The following is a 27428-nucleotide window of genomic DNA, read 5'->3' as shown; positions in this document are numbered from 1 at the left end:
CCCTGATGCAACCCACAGGCTCCCAAACTCTGTCACCCAGTTGCCGTTGGTCCTCACAGAGAAACTGGGTCACATATTGCCTTTCCTTCTTCTAACTGCGAGATGCGACTGAAAACAAGAGAAACCGCTAAAACGCGGAAATCAATGTTACATATTACCTTGCCGAGGCTGCCAGGGCGTTAATACGGCTGTGAGCGAGGTCTGTGCCGCGGTGAGGGCAGCGCACACACCTACTGCATGAAGCCCGGCCCCGGGGACGTCTGGCAGCTCCTGCCCGCCGAGGAGCACCCTCCCAAGGCCCTTCCTCCCTGAGGGGCCTCCTCCAGAGCGACCCCCGCCCCCCCGACGGACCCTTTCCCGCCGGGCACCGCCGCCCCCGCTGCCCGCAGCCGGGTCTGAGCCGTTACGGCCCCCCCCCCAGCTCAGCTCCTCCAACGGGGAGTCCCTCCCCGAAAGCGCCGGGGGTGGTGCGGGGCCGAAGCGGGATGTGGAGGAGAGGGGCTCGCTAAGGCCTCTCTGGGAACCACTGCGGCCGAGTCCTACCTTCCCAGAGGCGGAGACCGCCGCAGCCGGCGCCGTGCACCGGGTTCCCGGGCAGGGAGACTCCCCTCGCCCCTAAACATGATGAGCGGCTTTCCCCTCCCCTCCCCTGCCGGCGCGGCTCGCCCTCCCCCGCCCGCCGGCGCCCCGCCGCGCTCCGCCGACTCCCCGCGCTCCTCTGCCCTGCGCCGCGCCGCCCGCCAGCGGCGGAGGGAGACACTCCCCGGCGCGGCCCTGCTCCGCCTCTGCCCCCGGTTTCCGGGAGGGGCCCGGGGGAGCAGCGTCGCGGCCGGCTAGCACGGCCGGGCGGCGGAGGCGGCCCTCGCCCGCGTCGCCAGCCAGCCGCCCGCGCCGCCGCCATGGTGCCCAACCAGCTGCGCCTCTCCGCGGCCGTAAGTGGGGCCCGGGAGGGAGGGACGGACGGAGGGAGGGGGCCCAGCAGGGGCGGGCGGCGGACAGGCCTCGGCGGAGGCCGCGGCCTCCATTGCGGCGGGGGTGGGGCCGGCGGAGGGGCCAGGCCGTGCCTGAGCGGGGAGAGGGCCGAGCCGCCCTCCCCGTGCGGCGGGCGGCCGGCCGGCCGGGGGGCTGCGGCCTGTGCCCCGTGCCCCGCGCCCCGCGGCCGTCCTAGGGCCGCTCCTGTGGCGGCGGGACGGGTCTGGCGGGCCGCCCAGCAGGCTGGGGAAGGGCTGGGCGGCTCTCGGGGCGTGAGAACGGCTTCGAAGTCGTGTCGGGCCCACACGGGCCGGTTTTCGGTGTGATTTTTCTCCGTGGGGCCCCACAAAGCTCTAATCCTCCCTGTCGTGGTCTGCTGTTACCTACCTTTTACTCCTGCTTCTCCTTTTGTAGTTTTACAGCTTTAATAAAGGGGCAGTATTTTGTGGGTGTCTTTTCTCTTTGTTAGGGGTGTTCGCTGTACAGTATATGCAAATACTCCTCGTAATTGGTTTTACAAGAAAGAGTAGGTTTGAAGCTAATTGTACTTAGTCTCAGGTTTTTTCTCCAAGTAGGGGTTGCAAAGCCTCCAAAACAGCATCAAGGTGGGGAGAGCATTTTGCAGTGAAGGATGCTGACCCCCCGCACAGCACCCTTTTTCCAGCCAGGACGGCTCCTCAAGCCCCGTTCTAGATCCCATGCTCCCTTCAGACCCTCCCAGAGTGGTTTGTTTGTACTAAAATGAGCACTGGGGTCAGTTTTGGGCCATACCCGAGCTGTGGGCAGAGATGAGCACAGACGTGTGCGCTGGGCAGATAAAGGGAAGGATGGGAGTGACGCTTGTGAGGGCGGTAGCAACATGAGGGCTGAGCTCAGGAGCCACGAGTTGGGATTTTGTCTGTAGGATTGTTTTGCCCTTTTTTTTTTTTTACTGTCTTTTTGTGTTCAGCTGCATGTTGTGGTCAGGAGTCAACATGAGCTATTATGTGTCCATTTCACTAGTGTGTGTTTACCCCAGTGGAGAGGGTTAAAGGAGGTGCTTTTTCTGGATGCAAATACTCCTGTAAATGCAGTGTTCTGTATTGACATCAACAGTTGACATCTCCTCTATCTGCCATCAGCTGTGTACAGTGTTTGTACATTTACTGTGTTTAAGTTGCCTTTTTTTAGGAGCCCTAAGTTAGTGGGCTTGGTTCTGTCTCCAGTTGCTTCACTATTAATTAATCCAAGATGTTGGGATTACTTAAATGTCTGTGATTTAAATGTATCTGAAAGCATATTGGTACTTGTTTTAGTTTTGTGGTTTCAGTTTGTTTTGTTGTTTGGGGGAAAAAAAGTTCAAAGTTGGTGCAACAGACAAAGCACACTGTACCATTTAAGTTATGCAACTTTCAGGTTCATGTTTTGATAAAATATTTGCTATTTACCTTCCTAATTTACTAAAAGCATTCTGATTTTCTGACAAATTCCATCAAAGCAAAGATTATATTAAAGGATTTATCAAATAGTGAAAGTAGTTATTTTACATTTTCTTGACAATCTTGCATGTCCATGTCTACATATGCCTCTTTTAAAATCTAATAGCCTGGGCACAAAGCTATGGTGTCTGCCCCTCTTTTACTACAGTTAAATACATTTGCCTTATCTGGGATTGTTGTTTGGCTTTTTTTGTGGAGAAGGGGAGAAATCAGTCTTGAAATTTTACAACATTAAGCAGGTATCTGTTTACACTGTCCTTCCAAAATGGAAAGATTAATTTATGGATGAGATTCTTTGATGGAGTCCATTTTTATGTTTTACCTAAAAGTCAGGTCATCTTGGTATCATCCTACGGCATCAGGTCAGTAATTGTTCAGTCCCGGTCTCCAAGAGTGCCGTCCAGCACTGCTGGACCTGCTGATGCAAACCCAACTTCGGTACAGTACCTGCCCGTTCTGCTGTTGCCTTCAAAGAAGGAGTGACCTAGAAGTGTCAGGACATCAGTTGTGGGTTGTACTCTTTCACTCTGAATTTATCTTTGAGTGATTGTAGTGATTCGGAGGAACGGCTGAAGCTGTGAAGAGGTTTCCTGTCGGAAGAGCAGCCTCTCAGGACCTAGTCCTTAGCCATGCCTGCCCTTCTAATCACAGTCACAGCTTTCCAAAAGGCAGTCATCAACTTCTGAGAGCCCTACAGTATGACTCTGTTGGAGCAGCTTTTCTTGCATCTTTTTTTTTTTTGAGTCATTCCCAGAATCAGTTGGGAGGTGATTACCAAGTATGTCTACGTCTTTGCTGGGGCCCATCATCCAAGGGCAACCACTTTTGGAAAATCTCCTTTTATTTGAGCTTTTCTCTTCTTGCCTGTTTCTGTACTTCATCTGTCTCATGTTGACTTTCATGCACATTGTATTGGCTTGGACTTTCTCCCCTTTCAAGTGTGAAGGAAGTTCTCGTTGTTCATCTGGGAAGCATTACTTTTGCCATTTAAAACATTCCTGGATTACCCTTATATTTTTAAAATTTAGAGGCCAAGTATAAATATACTTGCTGCACACTCATAATGTATTCAGCTTTTTTTAAGGATCACATAAGCTTTCTTAACAAAAGTAGTGACAGGCTTGCTATTAGAACCACCTCAGCTAGGAGACCTTGTCATGGTTTAACCCCTGCCGGCAACTAAGCACCACCCAGCCGCTTGCTCACTCCCCCCCCCCGCCGGGATGAGGGGAGAGAATCGGAAGGGTAGAAGTGAGAAAACTCGTGGGTTGAGATGAAGACAGTTTAATAGGTAAAGCAAAAGCTGCGCACACAAGCAGAGCAAAACAAGGAATTCATTCACTCCTTCCCATCGGCAGGCAGGTGTTCAGCCATCTCCAGGAAAGCAGCGCTCCGTCATGCATAACTTGGGAAGGCAAAACGCCATCACTCTGAGCGTCCCCCCTTCCTTCTTCATCCCCCAGCTTTATATGCTGAGCATGACGCCATATGGTATGGAATAGCCCTTTGGCCAGTTGGGGTCAGCTGTCCCAGCTGTGTCCCCTCTCAACTTCTTGTGCACCCCCAGCCTCCTCGCTGGTGGGGTGGGGTGAGAAGCAGAAAAGGCCTTGACTCTGTGTAAGCACTGCTCAGCAATAACGAAAATATCCCTGTGTTATCAACACTGTTTTCAGCACAAATCCAAACCATAGCCCCATGCTAGCTACTATGAAGAAAATGAACTCTATCCCAGCTGAAACCAGCACAGACCTGCATTTGAACTGTGGATTATCATGGGACTGTGCTGGGAGGACGTTGCACCATAGCTGCTCTTTTGCCAGTGTGTGAGGCCCACTTACACCAGACACTGCAGACTTCTGCTGCACTTTTTTTGGTAACTGATTATTTTTGTGTCTCCTGGGAAATAGAAAACATAAAGGCAAATCAGAAAGTTCTGATTTGCTTTTGTTGACGTATATACGTATATGAGAGCTATGTCTTCTTCGGAAGAGTTCAAGAGTGGAAGGAACATTACAGTATTAAAGCAAGGAAAAAAGGAACAGTTTATTATTAATAAAAATAATTTAAAAAAATTCTTAAAAATCAATCCTTCACTGTCAGTGTGAGAAGGTAGTGTTTTACATACTCTGCACGATACAGACCAGTTGTTGATGTCAGTAGAGGATACAGTTGACTCTCCAGCATGGCATTTCTGGGAGGCATTTGCATCCAGAGAAGGCACCTCATCAAAATCATCCTGAAGAGACGCATCTTTTTTTCAGATTTTGTTTTTCTCAGGTTTTTGTCTGAGGAGGAATAGGATTGTAGGTAATGTAGGAATCAGCAACCCTGAATCAAATACACTGGTTTTCTAACCCAGTTTCTTTTCTCATCCACAGTGTTAATTACCAAGATACTTAAGAAGTATGTGTCGAACCTTTCCCCATGCAGATGTGTAATAACCATCCTTCTTGTTTTTAGCTCAGTTGTGTAAATGCTTTTTTGGTGTCCGTGCCGGTTTAAGCAATTCCCAGCTCTGGCTGTTCTCTTCCTGTGCTACCCCTCCAGCTCGCTGGTGTAGCTGGTTGGGGGGCTCTGGATGAACTCTCAAGAAACTTATCTGGGTTAAAATAATCTTTTTTGGATAGGATCCTTTGTATCTTGGGTGAGTTGTTTGATCTGGTTCATGTGTAGTTTCACAACTGCAACTGAGCAACGGGAAAGAAGGTACCAGAGTAGGAGTGAGGGAGAGGAGATGGGAACTACTTAAGCCATTACTTCTGCTGAAAGAACTGGACGTGTAACTGTGCCTTGAAAAATGGAGGTGGTAGATCTGGGCATCAGTCAGTGCTTGATTGTTTGATGACATTAAGATATGGGATATTTTGGTTTTCTTATATGCATTAATTTGACATTGTAGTCCCAAAGTGTGTGGGAAAAAATATTTCATTTCATGGTAGGAATGTTGTGCTGATTAGATGGCACATTTTTGCAGGCATATTGTTATTTTGTATTTTAGTGATCATTTCAATCAGCTTTCCAGCTACCAGTGTAAGATCTAATGATCTAAAATGCTGTACCACAGCCCAAGAAACTTTTGTTCTCATCTTTATTTGTTTATAATGTGGGCACATCAGTTGCTGTCCTCCAGCCCTCTGAAAGAGTAGCTCCTGGGCAAAATACTCACCTTTTTCTTTTATAAGGGAGATTGTTTGAAAGTGAAGACCAAAGATGTGTATCATACTTTTGGTTGTCTGCATCTATGTGAAGATTAAACATGGGGACATGCGCATATAAATTATTTATAAAGTGATCTTTTGACAGATGATGTCTTTCTTTCCCCTGTGTTACTTGGAATATACTCTGCATTGTCTGTTGGATTTGGTTTGGTTTAGACATATGTGAGAGTTTGCACTCACTTGCTTGCTCTCTGTCTTTCTGTCTTTACATAAGCAGGTATACATTACATTAGCAGGTATATTGACAATATTACATTAGCAGGTATATTGACTGTGTTGTCTATTATTTTCAGGCTCATGGCCATGGAGGCTATGATTCTGATTTTAGTGATGAGGAGAATGGAGAGAAGTCTGTGCAAAAGACTAAAAGGTAATGTAGTACAGAATTAACACTTTGCATTATGTATTTTGTGCAAATGGCCTATTACTGTGTATAGAAGATTATGCTGTGGTATGTAAAGTCTGGTGTTGAAATGGTTTTTGAAAAATCAATCTCTCTGATTTCCTGCATCTCCTCACGTCAAGCTTGCCAAAGCATGTCGTCTCTCAGGGGCAGCTGATTAAGTTCCGTTCTGCCATGTCCATCTGGTGTCTATATGGCCCCCACTTCTCCGAGCAGTGTGTTTCAGTTTTCTGAGCATTAGTATCAACTGCTGGGGTTTGGCTGTGCTGTTCACTTCACTGTGATCCATCAGGACACATGGAACTGCTAAGAGACCAAGGCAAAAAAGGCGTTGTAGATATAAAACGCCTGCTTGGAGCAAGTGAAGAACTGATGATACTTTTTTATTATTTAGTTTGTGAAGAGACCTGGGAATTGTTGAATTGTGTTGAACTCAATCCTTGAAATGTAACTACACATCTCTTATTTGAGATCACCTTTGCCAGTTCTTTCAGTGGCTCGCACAATTGGTGACCTTGAATTTTGTAGTCTGATCTCATTATATTATTAAGATTTTTATTTCTTTCTTTATTTTGCTTTGGCACCATAGTCCTTCAACACTTGCTGTTCCATACTGAACATTTTGCCTTCGTTATGCATATATTCTTCTTACCTTTTCCTGTCTCACCCTTTCTCTGTTATTGGACTTTATATAAGAAGGCTTTCTGGAAACTTTCCTAGGAGTCTTGCATATTTTCCTTTGTAATAAAATTGAAAGAATGGGTTTTGTAGTGTCTGACTGCATTCTGGGAAAAAAAATTCATGTTTTAATCATTGGAATAATAGCAGGCATTGTGCTGTTCCATTTATTTTATAAATATAGCTGTTCTCCATTAAAACAGTGACTGGTTTTGTTCAGTTTTCATTTTCTTTAAAAGGCCATTACACATTATACCATTCCACTTTCTAGGTGGAATATTAACTAACCATCAGGAGCCTTTCAAAAATATCATCATTACCCTTGTTCTGGCGTACTACTGCTGATTCCCAGTAGGGCTGTTATGTGGGTTCACTGTATATGTATATATCCTTTTCTTGCTCTATGATGATATTTATTTTCATTTTAAGGAAAATAGTAGTCTTAAGTTTTCTCCATATTGCTGTTTTACGGAGTCTCTTTATGGGAATTTTGTGCCTACAGATCCTTTTGAGCAAATGATACCCTTAGTTTCTAGAGTCCTATATTCCAAAGCTTGAAATATAAATTCCCTGCCTTGCTTTCTACAGGTTTCCAACTTCCATTCTTTCTGCCAGCTGATAATTATGGAAAAATCTTTTCATCACCTCTATTGAGGAATGAAACTAACTAAATATACCTTTTACTAGCTAAAGTGCATCACTTTATATTTAACTTTTTATTACTTTGTTGAATTCTGAAAGTATTTTTAGCTGCCCACTGACAAGTATGGTTCACTGCACAGTACTTAAGCTTTAAATTAGCGATTCTTGTGATTACACTAAGAGAGGCAGAGCTGTTTAATGAGGTGTTGAGACATTAGCATGAAAGGATGGGATAGGGTTACTAGCAGTCACTCTTATTCAGTGAACATACTGTCCTTCCTGTTCCTACTTGGCTGTGTAGCTGATATTTATAGAGGCCTTTAAATGTAGAGTGAAACTGAGGGATCTTCAGGGTTTTTTCATTATAGTTCTATAGTGATAATATTGATAAAAATAAATATTACAAATTGCTGTTTTAAGCAATTTTCTTTAAATCCTAACTGTAAACTGCCTTTCCGATTTTGTTCTGCAAATGAAGTAAAATCTAAGCTGATGTTGGTTCTGAAGTTTGGTTTTATTCATGTAGCAACTAGCAATATAACAGTTTTTGTTACTCAAGTTAGTGCAAAGTTTGGCATATGGAAATTTTACTGCGTACGAAAAGTTCTTGACTAACTTTTCTTCCTTTTTCCCCCTACCTTTAGTATAAAGGAAGATGGCCTTCTGATAAAGCCATTCCAAAAACCAAAGCAATGCAGCGTGGTTCACAGACAATTTGCAGCTGAAGAATGGGATAGGTATCTTTTATCTGTTGATTTTGTGAGGCATTTTTCCCTTAATGTAAAGATAGATTTCACTGAAATGTATTTGTTATTAACAGGGAAGAAGCAAGAAAAAGAAGATTTCACTTGATAGCGATGGATGCTGTATCCTTCTATTTAATTTTTCTTCAAGTTTGAAAATGGGGCAAAGGTTATCTATTAAGGTGAAATACTGGGATTTCTCAGTTATCACAGCAGTTGACAGTGCAGCACCAGATACTGAGCCATTCTTCAAATTAGCTTATTTTTGTTACTGAGTAGAGGCATTTCCAAACTTTTCCTATATGTTCATTTGCGCTGTTTGGGACAAAATTATTATACAGTGAATTTTATTTAGACTGGCACAAAAACACTTTGCTCTTTCAATTGAGTTTATACAGAACATAATTCTATATAAGGCTGCTATTACCTGCGGACAAATGCATTTCTACAGGAAATTTAAGAATGCATTAGTTAATTCAAAAGTCTATTCAAAACAGCCTTATCTCCAGTTATCTCTTATTAACAGTAATATCTTCTACAGATGCTCTAATGTAAGCCTGTTTAATATCATGTGCAGTTTTATTTTAGGGTTTTTTTAATCTCTTAATCATATTTCATGCATAATTTGTAACTATTTTTATAACTACTACCTTATTTAGATTACAACCTTTCTCCTTTTATTTAGTTTTCACCTGGGACAGTCATTACATGTTTTGACTGGGTGTATCTGAAATATCATCAGTTCCTTGTTTGTTGAAATAGCTGTTCTTCAGCAGTAACAGTTAATAAATAGGAAAGTAAAGACTAAGTAAATACAGAAAGACTTACTTAAATCTGGAAACTCCAGTAAACAGAAAGTAACTTCTAACCTGCTTAGGATTTGGCCAGGCACTACATAAACCACCGTATGCCTGTAAAGGGGACATATCTTAATCAGTCCCCCTGATGCTATAGACTGTCATTAGGCACAGAAAAGCCCATATATTCTGGAATGACTACAAAACTCATTGTGTAGAGACTTTTATGAGTTTCTGCTAATGTTTTTGAGTGGTTCCTATTTAAAACCTTTACTGTTATGCAATTTTAAAGCCTAGTAACTCAAATAGCAGCACAAAATAGTATGTTGTGTTAAATGTGTTTAATTGTGCCAGGTAAACGTTCTGGGCTTGCTTCTCTGTTCCTTCAATTTGTGGTGGGGAAAAAAAAAAAAGACACATACTGAGGTTAAATTAACTTTTTGGGGACATTTGGAAAATAAAATGTTTTCTCAATAAAATCCTAATGCATGTCAAAATAGTGGGTTGATACAAATTATTCACACTGATGCAGTAAGTGCCAGGATATGTACCAGGAGATCATGTATTTCCTAATTTGCTGCTTCAGAAACACCATACAAGTTAATTGAAAATATTTTTCAGTAGCCATATATAATGTTTTTACTTGTGAAGATGCTTATTTTCTGAATAAGTAATAGGATATTTTTGCTCAAATTATGGTACAAAATGTGTTTCAGATCGTGTCTCTGAGGCCAAAGTGTTCTAAAAAAAGCATTACATATTTTCCCGTGATTTTCATCTCCAAACTAAAGCAGATAACTTTTATTTGTATGTTGATGGTAAAATGTAATAAATTGTTCCATTTTAGTAGCCAGACTATTTTTATAATACAAAAATACAAACCTGTTTTAAACGAAAACTGCAGTACTAAGAAGTTGTTGTCTAAATTACAGCTGAAAAAATGAACCCAGTTTCTATGTATATGCATACAGAGCATCTTTGATAAAGGAAGACAATTTTATAAAGGTCTAGCAGCTGAATGAGGCTTTAAAGATGAAATTGCCTTGAATTTCTGTATTTGGAAAGTAGCTTTTATGAGAGGTTGTTAAGTAAAAATTGCCAATTAATCCTTTCTTTCTGGAAATTACTGAACTTTTTTTGAGAAAAAAAATTCTTTCTGTTAAGTATATAAATTTTTTTTTTTTTTTTTTAGTTTTAAACTATGGTAAAATAAAAGAAGATATAAGTTCTGAAACAATCCTTAATTGCTTTATTCAGTATGAAAGACATAAAAAGTTTGTGCATGACTACATTTTGTACTATGGTGGCAAAATAGAGGATTTCCGACGTTCTGGGTAAGAACCATTAGCAATCTTTCCCCTCATGCCCCCAAAGCTCCCCTGTTATGTAAAGCTGTTATATATTATAGCTTGGGGGGGAGAAGGGGAGGTGGCTATGTATCAAATTACTAATTTTTTGGTCACAAATAATAACTACAGTAATTGTAAATATCCAAACCACAGTATTGCCTTGTTTCATTTTGCAGCATTATTTTTATGTAAGAACTTACCATGAGCTGAATTATAGTTGTTTTGTTATGTAAAAGGAAAGATGACAGGTGAGCATTAATTGAGGGTACATTGAGAAATATCTGGCAGTACCTTCAAAATAACAATCTGAAATACTTTTGAAATGTGCAGAATTGCTATCCATTGTCCAGAATAATGATAACCTTCTTTAGAGCTATCTATAACTACGTTCTAACATTACTGTCTTCAGTAAAAAGTGTAAAAAGTATTTTCAGGCAGGATCAAGTCAGTCACCGTTTCAGTGGCCATTTTCCACTGTGGATTCTTCATTTGGGAAAAGGTATGCCAGGGAATAAGTTTTTTGATAGTTTTATTCCATAGCAATATATTCCTTTATGCGGTGAGGTGGAGATCACAACTGTGAAATACTGATGTGTACCAAAGTATTATTTGACTGACTTTTCATTTTAATGTTACATTGTACTAAAAAAAATGTGTCCTTTTATAGAGCTAATGACAAGACGGATCTTGATGTTATTAGAGAAAACCATAGATTCCTGTGGAACGAAGATGATGAAGCAGACATGAATTGGTACCTGGAACTATTATAGAACATGTTATTTTTAGATCACTTGTACTAAATTTGTGGTGTCCCCTACTAATTAAGAATTACTGTGCATACTGAGTGATCATTCTTTGATCTTTAATGCACTGAAAAATGAAAGACCTTTAGGAGGTCTTTCATATTGTAATATTGCTTAATGGCAGAATGAATTGATGACAGAAAGAACTAAGAAATATTTGTGCATTCTCCGAGATCCAAATGACTGTTCTGAAAACTCTGAAGGAAGCCTAGTTTGAAAAAATATAGTTTAGTTTGTGCTGTAGATATATTTTAGATGTATTTTTCCAGTTTCATGAAAATTACCCCTTAGCTCAATGAGTGTATTTCTGTTGCATTTCTAGCTCTGCAACTTGTGTTCTTCAGATGAAACAACATGTCTTTGTCTTGCTAATGTCATTACAATGTAAAATGAATTGTATCATGTTTTATGTTTAATAAAAAATAATACCTTTTGTTATAGGGAGAAGAGGCTTGCAAAGAAGTATTATGATAAATTGTTCAAAGAATACTGTATTGCAGATCTCAGTAAATACAAAGAGAATAAGGTACGCTTCATTACTGTAAATCATCTTGGTTTTAAGTTATGTCCTTTTTTAAAATTGCCTCATGACTGTGGATATGTTGTGAAACCAGAATGTTAGTACCCCTTCCCTAGAAAGAGAGTTGTGAGAACTTGTGAGGTTGTTTAATAAGCAGCAGCAGTTTGAATCCAAGCATTGTCACTGCCCCAGAAATGTGCTTCTGTGGGAACAGGAGCATTTCTGTCAGATGGTGTTTTATGAAGAGGTACGTTGTGTGTAAGAAAGGCAGAAAATGCAGAGAGGTTAAGGAGAGAAAGCTAGAGAGGTTTGCCTGGAGAGGAGCACTAGATGAAGCCTAAAAAACCCCTGGGAATGTTACTGTTTAAAATAACAGTCTAAAAAGAGAGAGTTTTGTACTTGAATGCTGGCAGAAACAATTTTGGAAATGTCTGTTCTAAAGCAGCGTCTTTTGCTGGTTGTTCTTTTCTGTTTATGGAAACAGGATATTTGTATGTTCCTTGTAAATAAATAGAATTTCTTAAGAGAAACAGCCCAATTCCAGCACCAGTTTTTCCTTCTTAACCGGAACAGCCTTTGTTGTTTCTAAGTTTTTGACTGACTAACCTCTTAGTCAAAAAGAATATGTGGATTTTCTATTGTGATTTTGCAAAGAGTGTTGCTGAACTCAGATGTGTCTTAGTGTTGTTAGCACATAGTAACAACCCAGCCCTGCAAACAGTGTCTATATAAAGTTCTTTGAGACTATTTATAGTATTGAAAATTACATTCACTGGTACGTATTTGCAAGGACTGGGCTTAAACTCTAATATTAGGCAGAAAAGATGACAGCCTTCTAAAGAAAATTGTAACAGAAAAATGTAAAAAGTAAATGAAAGTTAACAAAAAGTAAAATGCTGAAAATGTCTTCCCTCCTTTTTTTTTTTGAGTAAATTTGATTTTATTTTCCTATAGCTGTTTAATATCCCTCAGTCTCTGCCCCGCCCCCTCCAACTGATTTTCCCTTGAGCATGCTTACAGATTTTGTTTCTTTCACTGCTATGCCAAGTTTCCATATGTTTGCTATCTTTTGTGGGAAACTGTTCTGCCCCAGTTTCCTTTTGTGTGTGTGTGTGTGTGTTGTGTGAACAGTGTTTCCCTGTCAGACTTCAAATGTGGCTGTCCTACCTTTGAGGTGACTCTGAGTTCCTATTTATGCTTATAAGTCATTACCTATATTTTTGTAATTGCCTTGTCAGCATAACTCTGCTGTATCATGTGATTTGTTCTCTTATATTAGGTTATGCTTTCTGTTCTCAAATACATTCTGACCATGTGAGAGTCCTTTCTTGGAAATTCTTAGAAAAATAGAAAAAATGAGATTTTTCTCAATTATTGATTTATCCATGCCCATGTTTGGTACAGAAGGATGTCAAAGCAGGTTTTTTTCTTGGAAGTTAGAAATAGGCTGCTGATCCCATGCACACCAATGGAATGCAGTCTGTGCTTTCAGATTTTTCCTGCCTCGAGTCTTTTTCTGTATTTCCAGAAACTGGAAGTTGGGTATCTTTAGTCCCTCGTGCCTTCTGTTTTGCAGTGCTGGTGCTGTGAGAGGTGCAGGGTGGGTAACAAGCTTCTCAGCTGGCCAACCTTTCATATGATAGTTGTTGATGCTTTATATGATGATGCTTTGTCTTGATATAAGAAAGAAATCTTTTACAGTGAGAACATTCATTCACTGGAACAACCTCCCCATCACTGGAGGTTTTCAAGATGCGATTGCACAGGGTGCTACATAATCTCATCTAGGCTCCCTTTCTCACGAAAGGTTGAACCAGATGATCTTTTGAGGTCCCTTCCAACCTGGGCTGTTCTGTGATTCTGTATCCTGCTAGGTGGTGTCAAAGTAAAGTTGGAGATCAGTTTTTGTGATGTTTTTTAATATATATATATATATATATATATATATATGTATATTGCACAGATTGAGACTTGCACATACATACTCATCTGTCTTTTCACAACTGTAATTGTTTTGCTACTAGCCAAAATCTTCTAGCCAGCTAATTCTTTTAAAGACCTCTGCATAGAAATTGTAGCTCAGATCTCATTTAGAACTTTTCTTCTGAGAAAAAACACTGTTCTCCTAAGTACTGGATAATGATGCGGGCTCTCTTGAGGTCTGAAAAATAAGCAGAGCACCTTGTCAAAGGCTGAAGCTCAAAAGAAAGCAGTAAGAAGCCCCAAGACATATGAACCCCTGAGGCCACTCCAGTTGCTGGTTCAGACTGTTTCACTCACAAACGTGCATGCATACACACATATGCACACACAGAGATGGCTGGGACTCCCCTGGTCCCATAGCAGACCCCCCTCTGCTCTCATCCTTAGAGATACAGAGGTACTCTCTCATCCAGTGCTGGCCAGTGGAGACCCATGCACCCTCCTTACTCCCAGGCAGCTTCACCTAGCTGATGGCTAGACTGGCTTGATCTTCACTGGTGCTCACACACTTGCACAGCTGCACTCACCTCGGTTGCTGGCACCACAGGCAAATAGGGTCCTGTGACCCACGATCCCACTTTCCTTTGTATAGTTAGGACATACAATCTTTTCCATCTCTTTTAATGAGAAATGCCAAGGTGACCCTCTAGTATTAGGCTACTTAGAGACACTGGAAGAGTGTGCTCTGACAGCTCTTGCTTGTGATGGGTCTGTTACTCCTTACATTTTCCCTGCATCAGAATTTTTTAGGTTGAGGTTGTCTTTGAACCTTCAGTGGATCTTGTCTGCAAGCTTTGAGGCTGATAAATGACCTTCTGTATTGTCAGATAGTTTAGTTCTACTGTCAGGTTTGCAATGCAGTAGGGGAGAGTGCTCTGCATGTAAGTTTTACTTTGGTACACATTGGACTAGAAATACCCTCTTCTCTTTGTTGTCTTATTTTCCGATTTTCTTATTTGCTGTCTCTGTGCTTTGTTTTGTAACTTAACAGATTGGAAGTGTCTCCTATTTGCTAAGAAATGAAATCTGTCTGACACCTGGTCATTGAACAGAATACATTTTATTCTTTTGTTTTTATTTCCAGATCATTTTCAGGTTTCTAGGCCGACTTGTCTTCCACTTGGTAATATTAATATGTTGGCTTTTGTCATTGTTTTTCAGCATGGAGGCTTTCCTGTGAAAGTAAAAATATTTAAAATATCTGTGGTATTTTTGCACAGTGTTGTCTAAAGTCATACATTTCTTTTTTTCTGAAAGAGGTGACTGTGGACATGTTAGTTGTTGCTGCAGCCAATGCATATTACACAAGCAGTCCATATTTAATTTGGGAATTTTATTCTTTATGGATATTAAATGGTCTTTCACATTTTTAAAACTACCATTTCTTATTAAATTAGCCATTTGATACTCTTGTAAAGCATCTGTTTTGGAGTTGTTCTACTTGGTCTTGGTCTACCTTATAGAAATACCTCATTTAGAATCTTGTTGAACTCATTTAACAAAGAAGATGAGGCAGAATAAATGCTGTCTGCTGACAATGCTTTTGTGTTCCTTAATATTGCAGGCTGACTATTCAAGAACCTACCCTAACTTAATTTTCCTATATAATTTAATCTGTTCCTGATATTTTACCTTAGTTAGAGGAATTCAGTTGTATTTACTTTTTATTTTATTGTTTCTTCTTAGCCTTGGCCGCTCTCTGTCATTTTCCACTAGTTGGTGGAAGAATGATTGGCAAAAATGAATGTGGATGAGGACAACTTTTGTCCTAGATGTACTACAGGTGGTTCTGGTTCCCTCCTTTCTTTTATTTTGCTTATTTTTCTTGATATCATTACAGAAATACTCTGTAACAATATAATCCAATTTATATCTTATTGAGTCAAGTTCAGACTGTGAGGGAAAATTTGTATAAAAGTCTACTCAGTAGCAAAAGTGAGCATGGATAACTTGGTGATTGAAGTAGCAGATGGACTATGAAAAAGCAAACATGCAGATAAAGTCGAATTATTTTTTACTCTTTATTGCCAGCAGCACACGTGTGCAAAATTCATGCCAAAATACTGTTGACATTTAATCGTAACCTTGCAGTATTTTTCAATTGCATCACAAGCTTTTCAGAATTAGTATACCCTGTAAAACAGAAAATATCCTTTAAAAGAGCAAGAACAATTACCATCGCTCTTTGGATCAACTGGTTTCTATCATGAATTCTACATTTACAGATGTATTTTACATTCTGTTTCCACTGAACTGTTCAGTACAGTTCTTGGTTTTTACAATTGATTAATTTTTGTTTGACTGAAGCGTGAGTGGTGTAATGGTACTTTAGACCACACTGCAGATTTTAGAGTAGGCCAAGCACAACCTGATCCAGCCTTAGCAAACTGTTGTCATCACAGTATGATGGCAGAAGCTGATCTCCTGTGATTTTTTTTTACCAGTGAAACCAGTAGGTGTGAAAACATTGTTTATGATATAATACCAATTTCAAAATTAATGGACTGATATAAAGAGGCAAATATTTTGCTGGTGTACAAATTTTTAGCTTTCTTAGACATCTTCTATGTAATATATTGACTTGGGGAAAATCAGTGCTGACAAAACATTTGGCTACTGATGTCTTTCTGCTTAGTTTTTTCAGCTTTGTTATTAAGGTGCAAAGTACTTATATGAGAGTATGGCACATTCTTAAATGCCAAAACTTTTGTTTCCCTGTTTTTTCTGATGTTCTTTGAACCACATACCACTTCACGCATGAGAACTCCATGCTGTTGCCCTTCAGATAAAGAATTATTATGGTTTATTAAAAAAATCAAGAACATTAAAGACCACACAGAGAAATAGATACCTGTACTTCTGTACAGTGTTTAAAATTAGATTAAAAACATTGAAAATCAATCCAGTATATTACAGAATTTATGCCACTGCATCTAAAAAATGCACATTTGTGTGGGTTCAGTCTATGAGTGCACCAAGGGAAGGTTCATATTCCAAAGGATGCTTTGGAACTCAGGTGCCAAAGATGGGCTTTGCAGCCATTTTTGTACCTCTTTGATTTTGTAACCCTTCTTCCCCCTCTTCCCTCTCCATCTTTTAACATGAAGTTCAGAGTCTTCTGTGCTTTGCTTACAGAGCAGCAATTTTATCTTCTTGTCGTCCTGTGTTCATGAATTTTAAATGAAAATACAAGATAGCCCTTTTTGGAGAAGTTGTATGCCTTTGAGTTTTATCCCCTCTTTCTGTTTGTTAGTGAAAATAAATTTGTTTTTCCCAGGCTGTTCTCACTCCCTTCCACCTTCAGTCTTTTCACTAGGCTACTTGCCATTTTGAGAGGATGATGCAGATTCTACTGGAAAACAAAAATAGTAGATGGGTTATCTACATGTGAAGTTTCTAGGCAATGTAAAGAGAAATACAACTTAGTTGGGGTTGGTTTTTTTTTTGTCTTAGTCTTTAGGGTGTAAGAGGTGATCCATTGATATGTGCTAATATGACTTTTCAGTATTCCAGTGGTTTTCTCAGTTTTTAGTGTGGACAAAATTGCAATGAAGTATCTAGTAAAGTCAGTCTATCCTAATTTCCTATTTGTTCTTCTGCCTGCTATGAAGCCTTTTAGAAAGTTGCTGCTCAGTACTGAACAGCATCTACTGGAATTTGAATTGCATGTGTAAATTGGAATCCTTCTGGCGAGCAGAGGCAGAGAGATATTTTTAATTAACAGAGAAAGAAATTCAGTTTTACTAACCAGAACTGAATGGATGAACCACATGCAGGACATCAGTCAACTGAAATTAGTCTTTACATTACTGAATACGTTGACTATTCACAACTTAATTTTGGTTCTTATCTTAACAGTTTGGATTTAGATGGCGACATGAGAAAGAAGTAATTTCAGGAAAAGGTAATGCTGTCTTTCATTTTTATATTACATTACGTTTGTCCTTGGTGCTTTTCTTGCTGCTTTTTGACATGATTTTGTTAGACAGTATTTGACAATACCGGTAAGTTTATCAGATAATAACGGACAATAAATTGACCTAACTTCTAACTTCGCTGTTTTATGCCACATAGCTCTAGAGTGCACACTGATCTACATATATTAAAATGAAGAGAACATATGGTTTCTTTTCACAAGGTCAGATTTATAATGAACACCAACATAATGCATTTGATAATACAGAATTTCATGGATATGGTTTTTAGCTGCTTTTCTCCAGTAATTCTGCGTTACCTCATTAGTCTTTGATACCTTTAGTTGAAGGTATCAATACTTTTCTTCAGGAAGTAATGTTCTTAATGGTTTCTCCAATGCTGTTTTGCAAAATGTTAACTTTTTAATTAAAGTTCCATGTGATGTCTGTTTTAGGCTAAATTGGTTTTGAAAGCTTCAGTGGGAATCAGTGGGAATGGTTGTCATGTCTCCCAATCCTGTTTCTAAATCAGTAGCTTATTCTGGCTGCTTCTGTGTGTGAGTTCTTACCGATGTGTTATTGGGACTTGGCACAGTAGTCCCCATTCCATGGCCTAGGCACATGGACTTTTTCAAGAAGCTGAACAAGCAAGAAAATGATGTGAATGTATTGCTGTTCGTGTGGGTAGATCTTCATACAAATGTACGGTTTTCAGAAGTCATGCATGCACATGCAAGACAATTGCATGGAGTGATACTGTTGATCAGAACAGTTCTGTAAACAGCTCTATGTATTATAATATATTACAAGAAGTTAGAAATACACTTATTTTTTAAAAAAAAAAAAATTTTACAGGAGGAGGTGTGAACATTAATGGTAGGGTATTTTAAGCTATAAAGATTAAAGCTTCTAAAGGTAGTTGTAGTCATATGTTGCATTCAGCACTACAGATTATATTACCAGATAGTTACATTTGATATAGTTATATGCTTTATCGAATGCTTTAAAAAGATAATTAAAATTAAATGAGAAATGAGTAATTTATGAACAATTATGTCTTCATGGGGAGAAGGAATTTAAAGCTGAATTGTACTTTTAATATCTGGTACTCTGTATTTTAAAATGTGGGAGAGAGTGCAGAATTACATGTTTTAAGCTTTTTAATGAAATCCTAATGGCAAGCATACAATTGGAACATAAGAATTGAGACATAGTGTCTTTCACCACTAAGGGGCGCAAGAATTCAACCTTATCTTGTGTATTCGACACTCTTTTCAAGTGCAGTTTTAAATGATCATTTAAAAAAAGGTGTGAATCTTTAATGCCTTTCCTTTGCTATTTTTAAGTATAAGTCAGTAATATAAATTGCTTTAATTAAATGTAATAAAGCATTAATATCTACCTGTCTGATAATTCACATTAAAAAAGGGAGAGCATGTGCTTATTTTAGCTGTGACAATAATAGTGGTGGTGATGAGAACCACTGCTGGTGGACTGTACTATGGTTTGGGGTATGTTAAGAAGGAGCATAGGACTGCGTTACTCACATTTGGTTGCTTTGTTTTCGATGTCTGTCTTTGTAAAGTCATAGAGAAGAAGAAGGGTTAGGATGAGTGAAAGGAGAGGTATCACTTGTATTACTAATTTTAAACGCCAGATTATTTCTTTCTCTTCTTTTCTTTCCCTCCAGTCTTCACTCCAGTCTTTTGCCATAGGTGTTTTGAAAGGAGGTCATATTGGAGATTGCTGTTGTATCTCCTTAAATTTAAAATGTAACCTTAATGGTGGTTAATGGTGTAATAACATTGCCAGTTTCAATAAATGGTTCCGCAAAATGGGCATTTTCTTAATTAAAATCTTAAGTTAAGGTAGAAGCCCTACTTTAAATTTTATAAATCAGTGAATAGTAGGCACATGAGTTAGTTGGTCTGAAAATAAATCCTTAAAATGAAAAGCTTTTAAGCTATTTAAAAAATATATTTGACATGCCCTCCCAAGTACTTTTTCCTGTACTTTCAAAGCATGAATAGTAAGGTATGGCATAAAGTTTTAAAATAAAAGGTATTTTAGGCAAAAGGCGATAGTGGTAAAAGTTTTCTGTAGGAAAACAGGTAACAAGTTCATTGGGTAGAGGTGAAATAGGACTTTTTCAGCAATACACAGAAAGAGTAAAGCTGAACTTGTGGGTATATTTGCTGTTTTCTACTTATTTGTATTTGTAGATTAAGTAGTAAAATACTCAAACCAGACATATTATTTGGCAAAATAGGGTTTAATACCTGCAAATTGATCTACACTCCATTTTTTCACTATTTCATTGAACTAACGTTTCACTTTTAGCATAGTAGTGTCTTTCTTAGCCTATTTTATATATGTATAAATACACATATAATATGCTTTACCTTATTGAAACAAATGTTCTTCCAAACCTGTTTCCATTTATTTTTTCTCAGTAATTTTCTCCATGGAAAATAGGCAGGGTATCAATACCTGGATAGTGCACCATGTATCCATATACCAATCTGGTACATCTGAGTTCTAATCAAAATGCATTAAAATCAGTCTTTTGGCTCTCTAGATTTCCTTAGTATATTTAATTTTCAGTACGTCATTTAGCTTGTAGTACTTACATTTTCGACCTATTCTGCTCTTCTGCAAGAAGCAGAAAGTGCTAATAGTTTTTGAAAGCACACATTTAACAGCCAGATTATAGAAGTTATAATTCTGAACATGAAGGCGATAACTTCCCTGCAGCTCATAGCAAGGTGACAAAACTTCAGATGGAAATGGAATTTTGGACATTCATTTTTCATGCTGAGTAAATTAGGTAACTGTCCACTCGGCACGCTGGTTTCTGTGTCTTCCTTTCTTGGACATCTAACTGTGGGAAAAGTAATGTTTCAAGTACTGAATAACCTGGTCTGTAGTTCCCTTTGATTTGGGTTCTCCATATAGACGATGGGCATTATAATGATCTCTTAACTTTGCAAAAATATGTTTTTTAATGCTTTTATGACATTCAGATATACTAGAGTGATAAATACTACTGAAAAAGCCTTCAGAAAGAGTGGAATTCTGTATTCAAGTCGAGGTTTGAATATGTGTTGTAGGGATTGCAGTGTGAAAGGAGGGTAAGAGAAGCCTGGCTGTTTATACATGGGTATGGCATGGAGCAGGGATCTACAAAAAAAAAAAAAACACCATGATTTCAAATATTTAGATGATCATAAATGCAAGTAAATGTGTAAGGGCACAGAATTATGCTGGTTTACACAGTCAAGTTCTGGTTTACCTAAGAATTCATTGCTTGCCTTAGCAATCTGAAGATGTTGTTCCAACTATATTGTGAACATACTCAGTTTCACATCCAAAATGTAGAATATCCAAAATGGATTTTACATACTGTAAAGAGCAGCTAATCATAAATAAAACTGATGTATCTCTCTCTTCTCTCTGCCTGTTTTTCTGGGTTTGGTTTGGGATTTTTTTCAGAAGATGTGAAGTAAACAGTCTGGTTAAGTTCCAAAAAGTTTTATATAGTATAAATTTTTCCTTTTAGTTTTTTACTTCTTTACAATGGATATAAATTATTCCTGAAGACACAGGGTACTGATAGCCATACCTTACATAGCGTTAAACATATTTAATGTATACTAATTTGAAACTTTTTTTTTAATGGGAGTCCTGGGGTGTTTTTTTTTTTTGCTTCAAGTGTTAGCATTGCAAGTGGTTTTACATTGCAGAACTGAAGTATCTGAGGACACTGCCAATCCATTAGTTAGCCGCTTAAGTAGAATGTTGTGAGGTTAACCGTTCACCAGCAGTCCTGCTTCTGAGCCTATTAATACACATCGTTACTGCCAGCTCTGCATACAAATCAGCATACAAATCCCTTCTGCAAAGGGAATATATGTATCTTTATTACTGCAGTATTGGGAACACAGTGGTGTAAACAACATTGATTATGTGCAAATTGTTTTAAAATTAGTGTTGTATTTAACATAATAAACCCAAGGAAGCTTTTAAAGCTACTGTGTAGTTTCCCATAGAATTGGATTTCCTTTTCTTAAAAGAAGAGTAAAGTGTTTATGGAAAGTCATTAGAATACAAATTGTATGTCCAGTATATGAGGTAAACTAGTAAGGTGATAAGAACATGGGCATCTTAATTTTGTACATACGTGATACTTTGAATAGTTTGATGTCATTAAAGATGAATGTCTGAATCACACCACCTGATCCATCAGCCTCTGCTAAGTAAGTGATCATTTAAGGTATGGAATGTATCCTAGTGACATTCATTTCTTCAGAGTTCAATATTAGGCTTATTATTTCATAACATATGCCTTCATCTGTACATTGTAAAACACCGTTCAAGTTATGTTCTTTCTTTGCAAATATTCAATATTAGACAAGTGTGATTGATTGCTTTGTCATTATCTAATCTAGATGTTACTTTTAGGTTTGGGCTTTTTTATCTGAAAGAAATGGAAAACAAAAAGCAAAAACTGAGCAAAACTGGACATAACAACCCCAAACCTATGCTTGTTAATCATGGAACGATGATTTGCTGTTTTTGACCTCTTTAAAGGTCAGTTTTCCTGTGGAAATAAGCACTGTGATGAGAAAGAAGGCCTGAAGAGCTGGGAGGTGAATTTTGGTTACGTTGAACATGGTGAAAAGAGGAATGCGCTTGTGAAATTGAGTAAGTTGGCCTTTCAAGGATATGTACACTTAAAAGAAGAAAAATATCTTGTGCTTTAAAAGCTATTGAGTGAGACCCGATGATAATGATATTAGTTCATGCAAAATGGAAAATGCTGAATAGGAGATAATTTTGTTAAATTAATTACAGGTAGTATGATGGTCTTGATTTAGAGAGAACAGCTATTATCATTTAAATGAAAAAGTTGTTACAGGTTGAGCACTTCATGCTGTATAATTGGTGGTGTCATAAAATCAGAATAACTGATTCTAAGCTGTTTTGTATACAAGCATGTCTGGTTTTAATGGACAATACTGCATTGCAAGGAGGGTTTTCATCATTGTCATTGCTTAATCAATTACGTGGCTTAGGAGTCCATAGGGCTTTGGACCAGACAACTTCTTGCACACCTTCAGCTCTACTAATTTTATTTTTAGTACTTATGTTTTCTTCCAAAAATTCTAACTTTAATTAAATCAATTCCTTTTCCAGTCATGTCTCTTGAATGGGATTTTCTTGTTCAGTATGGTGTACATTTTGATATGTTCATCAGATAATTAAACTTACCACAGTTTAAACAGTTACTTTGTGCAAAACAAGCTAATGTTTTTATTTTTTTTTCTTTTGTGCACAAGACACTCCATGTGGCAGCACTTGGTCTCTGGCAAAGCTCTAAGAGACTTACAGGTCTTCAGTGTAATTGTAGAACAATTTGATCTGTCCACAAAGATCCATAGGATGGGATATTTGTACGTGATAAGCACTGATACTTTTTAATGAAGATTTGCCAGCGCTAAACCTGTGATCTTTCTCCAGGTTTAGTAAAATCTGGGTTTGTACTGAAGACTTTTATCGTGGTATTTTTCTCAACCCTGGCTGGAATTACACTGTAACTTTTGTTTTGAAGGAAAAGCTACTGAAATTGGAAGATAGTGTTCTATCTAGTTTTGTATATGTATTAATAAGTTTTGTTAATTATGCTTATCAAGTACATGGGTGTAATGTTATTCTCTCTTTTTCAGGACTATGTCCAGAATGTTCCTACAAACTAAACTTTCATCACCGGTAATGACATATTTTGAAAATATGAGGGCTGAATTATTGATAGATTACAGTTATGATGAACTGTATGATGAAATAGGGGGAAGACTTCAGCTAGATTATTAGGAACTTCATTTATGCTGAAATAGATTCTGTTCTGGAGTTCTTATAAAGTCATTGGCTTGACACTGTTAAGAGTTAGATATTGTTGTGATAATGAAAGTACAAAAACCCCTCAAACTAGAAGAATCCCATCCCCACCCCCACAAAAGTTTCCTTTGCTTAATTTCAGCCCAGTGATTTCTTTTTTTTTTACTGAAAGTTTATGCAAAACACTCTCTTTTTTATTTTCCCTCTTGCTGTGTTTAAGAGCTGGAATGCTTAAAAACATTACAAATAGTGGTTTTATGTGTGTGTCAAGTGACTGTGCTTTGAAATTTTGAATTTGGGTATTTGTTCTTCTTTGAGAATCACTTAGTAGTAGGAGAGAAAAATAGTGAATTTTGAACCTATAAATGTGTGCATTAAGATTTGATTTGTTTTTTATTATTATCTATAATCTTACTGAATTCCACAACTATTGATACTCAGTTTTTATGATTTTCTGAATCTCGATGTGTAATTAACTTGGTTGCACGGCTCAGTAATTAAGCTGTACAATTATCTGAAAAGCATATGAAAGGGAAACCTTTGAGCTAGGAAATGATGAGTTCTTTTTTAAAGTAACACAAATCAAAGGTGCATCTAGATGGATGTAGCCAAGATAGTTAATTCATCCATTTTAAAAGTTAATTCATATTCAGTTTCATTAAAGCACTGTGTAGGCACATACCAAGAAGGAGAATTAACTAACTGAGATTAGTTTGATTTGTCTTGCTTCTTTTTGGAACTAAAATTGTAAAACCACTTGAATTCAGAGTAAGCATGGTCAAACATTTTCTCTTTGTCAACTGCGGAGTAATACTTACTTTGAAACAATTTTAGTGACTTCTTTGTGCAAAGAAGCAGGAAAAAGCCTATGTTCATACAATAAGCCTATATAAATAATGCTGAAAATAAAATACATGGGTTGTTGGTCTGCAGCAGGTTCTTAGGCTTGAGATTCTTCTACCTCAGGTTTTGTCGCTATCAAATATGAAAATACATTTAAAAACCTGTATTAACTGTGTTTTTTCTCATTACATATATACAAAATTGTTTGCTAAAAGAAAAAATAAGATTTCAATAGAAAAAATAATTTGGCATGTTATAAAATTATTTTTTGTATTTAATTTTTGGTTGCCAATTCACTGTTTTTGTTGCCTGCATCAGTGTCATTTTAGCAGCTTTAGCATTTCCTGTCCTTTGCCTTTAGCTATAGAGCTCTAGTGTTTCTATAGCACTTTTCATTTTAACTGAATTAATTTTTTTCATTTTAACTAGTTTAACTAGTTTCAGAAAAAATGACAACTGTTTGACTGAATTAAATACTTCGGATTTACTGTTGCTCAAGGAGTACATATGAGAAAGTGTACGTTCATTTTTTTAAAGGAGAAAAGAAGTCAAAACACGCAAGAAAAGGGGCGCAGCTGTACTGAACTCTAAAGAGCCCAAAATTAAGAAGACAAAATTATCTTGTTCAGCAAAAAAGAAGTCCAAAAAAAAGACCCATAAAGGTAAATTTAACTTTTAGACCTCCAGTTTTTAAAATACACAAATATGTTAGTTGAATCTTAGTTTTGCTACAGCTTCATATGTATAGATATAGATTTATAATTATTTATAAATATAGATATGTAACTTACTTGACTGTGTAACACAGGTAGTAAAAAAGATAAATTTCTTAGGTAAAATTTCCTAGGTGCACAAAAAAGATAAATTTGGAGGAAAAAAAAAAAGATAAATTTCTTATATTTTACAGAGAAGGAGAGCCTTTTGAAAACTATGCATTACAAGGAAAATTTGTCCAAGAGTTGGACATTGCATACCAGAAAGGGTTGTGAAGTATTTAATTCCTTGAGGCTTTGGGGTTGAAAGCCTTTTGGAAATGTTAGATAACCTTTTTACACCACAGATCTAGGGATAACATATTTGAGCTCACACTGGTGACCTTTGAACTCATGCAAAAAAAAATCTTTTTATGTCAGTGTTTGCTTGCTTTCTTTGAATGTATGGTGTGTACGTGCATGTGCACATGTTTATGTGTAATATGTTGTGATAGAAATATCCTTGTAAATAATTTAAGATAATGGATAAAACCAGGATAAGCTTACTATTTTTTAAATGGTGTTTCTTTCCAGATCAGGTTTCTTCAGAAGATTCAGATAATTCTGATAAAGGTAAAGTATTTGAATATCTTCTGAATTTTATGTTTTTGTAATAAGTTGTATTATTTCATGGTCATTTGTCATTAGTCTTAGTTTTATTTGCTGGCAGTTTGAATATTTTATAAGATGATAAGAATGCTGTGTGAAAACAAGCAGAGATATGAAGGGTCAAAATAATTACTTACAAATTCTTGGAGAAAAACTGTAAGGAATTTTAAGAAGGAAATCTTTTAAATTTAAGTAAGGAATAAAAATGTGGGCAGATAACAGAATGGAAATAGTTGGAAAAATGAGAGGCCAGGTTGTTCCAGAAAAGAGCAGAGGGTGCAAAAATAGGTACAGTGTTAGTAATTGCATGGGTCTTGGTATGCAGATATGTGTTGTGTAATGTGTGCCATGTAAAGAAAGTACTTTTCTAATATAGTAACTACTACATTTCCTTTCAGGGAATGATACTGATATGTACTCTACTCAAAAAATTAATAGTTTTTAAATAAATCCTAGGCTTTAACTAAAGTCTTTTCCAGCTACCACCTGTAGTACCTCAGAGACCTACTTGTTGCGGGTGGATGCACTCAGAGTCTCAGTGACTCTTCAGGCACTGGTTGTCTCTGTATCTCAGTAATTCCAGTCCCCACTTTCTTTTTTGATGAAACAAGCCCCATCTCCTGGTCATGCCAATTCTTGCTGCAGACTGTCTAGAAGGGATTGAGTCTTTCTCCTGATGGTTCTGCTGTGCTATATGTTTTTAGGAATGTCCTCAGCACCTACGTTTTTCCCAGCTAGATACAGGAAGACCTGAAGTAGTTTACTTATGACTCAGACCATGCCCTAAGTCCTTGTTCTGTCAGGAAAGCTCTGTTGGAAGATTTGGTTTTTTTAGGTCAGGGCATATTTCTGATAATGAGATTTTTTTTTGGTTTTCACTCCTTCTGTATACTTACACAAAACAGTTATGCAGTAATCCATGTTTTCTGGCAATTTCACTGATAAGTTACAATTGATAAAAGTTGTCATTCATGTAGAAGTAATTGATTCATTTAATATCATGAGTTGAAACTGTATTGTAATTCTGGGTTTGTGATTATAAACCCTTAATTTTAGGAACAAAGTGCTATGCTGCTGTTGTGTCAAGATCAGTGTTTTGACGTTGTTATGTTTGGCCAAAATATTAGTTCATAATATCTAAGAGTCTTTTTGGTGCTGTGTTGAGTAATATTGGAAAATGTTTTCATTTTTACTTTATGCAAAGTAAAGTGTTCCTTTTATTCTCATGGTTACAGTTAAACATTGCTCCTAGCATTATACCATCTAAATAAAAATAAAAGATAAATTCTTTTAAAATTTGTTTCATAAGCACTTTAAATATTTTAACAGATTCAGATAACAGCGAAGCACAAGATGGTCCTTCAGATGCTGACTTTTGGAAAGGTCCTCTACAAGAAGCAGATGAAAAATCACGGTTAGTTTGATGTAGCTAGTAAAACATACTGTGTCCATTCAGAACTGAAAGGGCAGAGATTTTTTTCCTGAGTGTTTTAATGAATATTCTGACATTTAAAATTATGTCAGATCTCCTTCCACATAGTGAACCTAAGTATGCTTTTTAAAGAGGAGACACACACAATGCTGAAGGGGAAACCTTTGTCAAGCCACTACCATGCCACTGCTGTCTTACCCCCCTACCATACCGTTAACTATCTTAGAAGTAAATCCTAACAATCAACTCACTGCTGTTGCACAGAATGGGAAATGTGAAGGGTATTGGAATGTATTGAATAAGTCAAAATGGTCTATACCAGCTACAAATTTTAATCAGAAGTCTGCTGAATCTTTTTCATACAAAGATTATCTCCTAGGTACAGATCCAAAGCAGA

The 27428-nt window shown here is 37.7% G+C and overlaps 2 protein-coding genes across 2 annotated transcripts in view; one reads left to right on the top strand and one right to left on the bottom strand.

Moving 5' to 3' along the window:
- The window catches only part of LGI1 (leucine rich glioma inactivated 1), a 31623-nt gene extending 30971 nt beyond the window's left edge, over positions 1 to 652 (bottom strand). Inside the window, exon 1 of the mRNA XM_075504824.1 lies at positions 159 to 652. The gene's annotated coding sequence lies outside the window, so the exon portion shown is untranslated. The remainder of the gene's footprint in view (positions 1 to 158) is intronic.
- Positions 653 to 815: 163 nt separating this feature from the next.
- Positions 816 to 27428, top strand: part of LOC142411248 (protein FRA10AC1 homolog) — a 29710-nt gene continuing 3097 nt past the window's right edge. The window contains exons 1-13 of the mRNA XM_075504826.1: positions 816 to 932; positions 5962 to 6038; positions 8036 to 8128; positions 8212 to 8257; positions 10189 to 10265; positions 10948 to 11031; positions 11525 to 11609; positions 17445 to 17490; positions 22091 to 22204; positions 23227 to 23269; positions 24776 to 24900; positions 25525 to 25563; positions 26929 to 27013. Of these exons, the coding sequence (XP_075360941.1) occupies positions 900 to 932; positions 5962 to 6038; positions 8036 to 8128; positions 8212 to 8257; positions 10189 to 10265; positions 10948 to 11031; positions 11525 to 11609; positions 17445 to 17490; positions 22091 to 22204; positions 23227 to 23269; positions 24776 to 24900; positions 25525 to 25563; positions 26929 to 27013 (947 nt within the window). The 5' untranslated portion in view covers positions 816 to 899. The remainder of the gene's footprint in view (positions 933 to 5961; positions 6039 to 8035; positions 8129 to 8211; positions 8258 to 10188; positions 10266 to 10947; positions 11032 to 11524; positions 11610 to 17444; positions 17491 to 22090; positions 22205 to 23226; positions 23270 to 24775; positions 24901 to 25524; positions 25564 to 26928; positions 27014 to 27428) is intronic.

Source organism: Mycteria americana, chromosome 6 (genome assembly GCF_035582795.1).
Source record: "Mycteria americana isolate JAX WOST 10 ecotype Jacksonville Zoo and Gardens chromosome 6, USCA_MyAme_1.0, whole genome shotgun sequence".
NCBI lineage: Eukaryota > Metazoa > Chordata > Aves > Ciconiiformes > Ciconiidae > Mycteria > Mycteria americana.
Note: the sequence above shows the minus strand (reverse complement) of the source record. Positions and strands in the feature narration are given on the sequence as shown.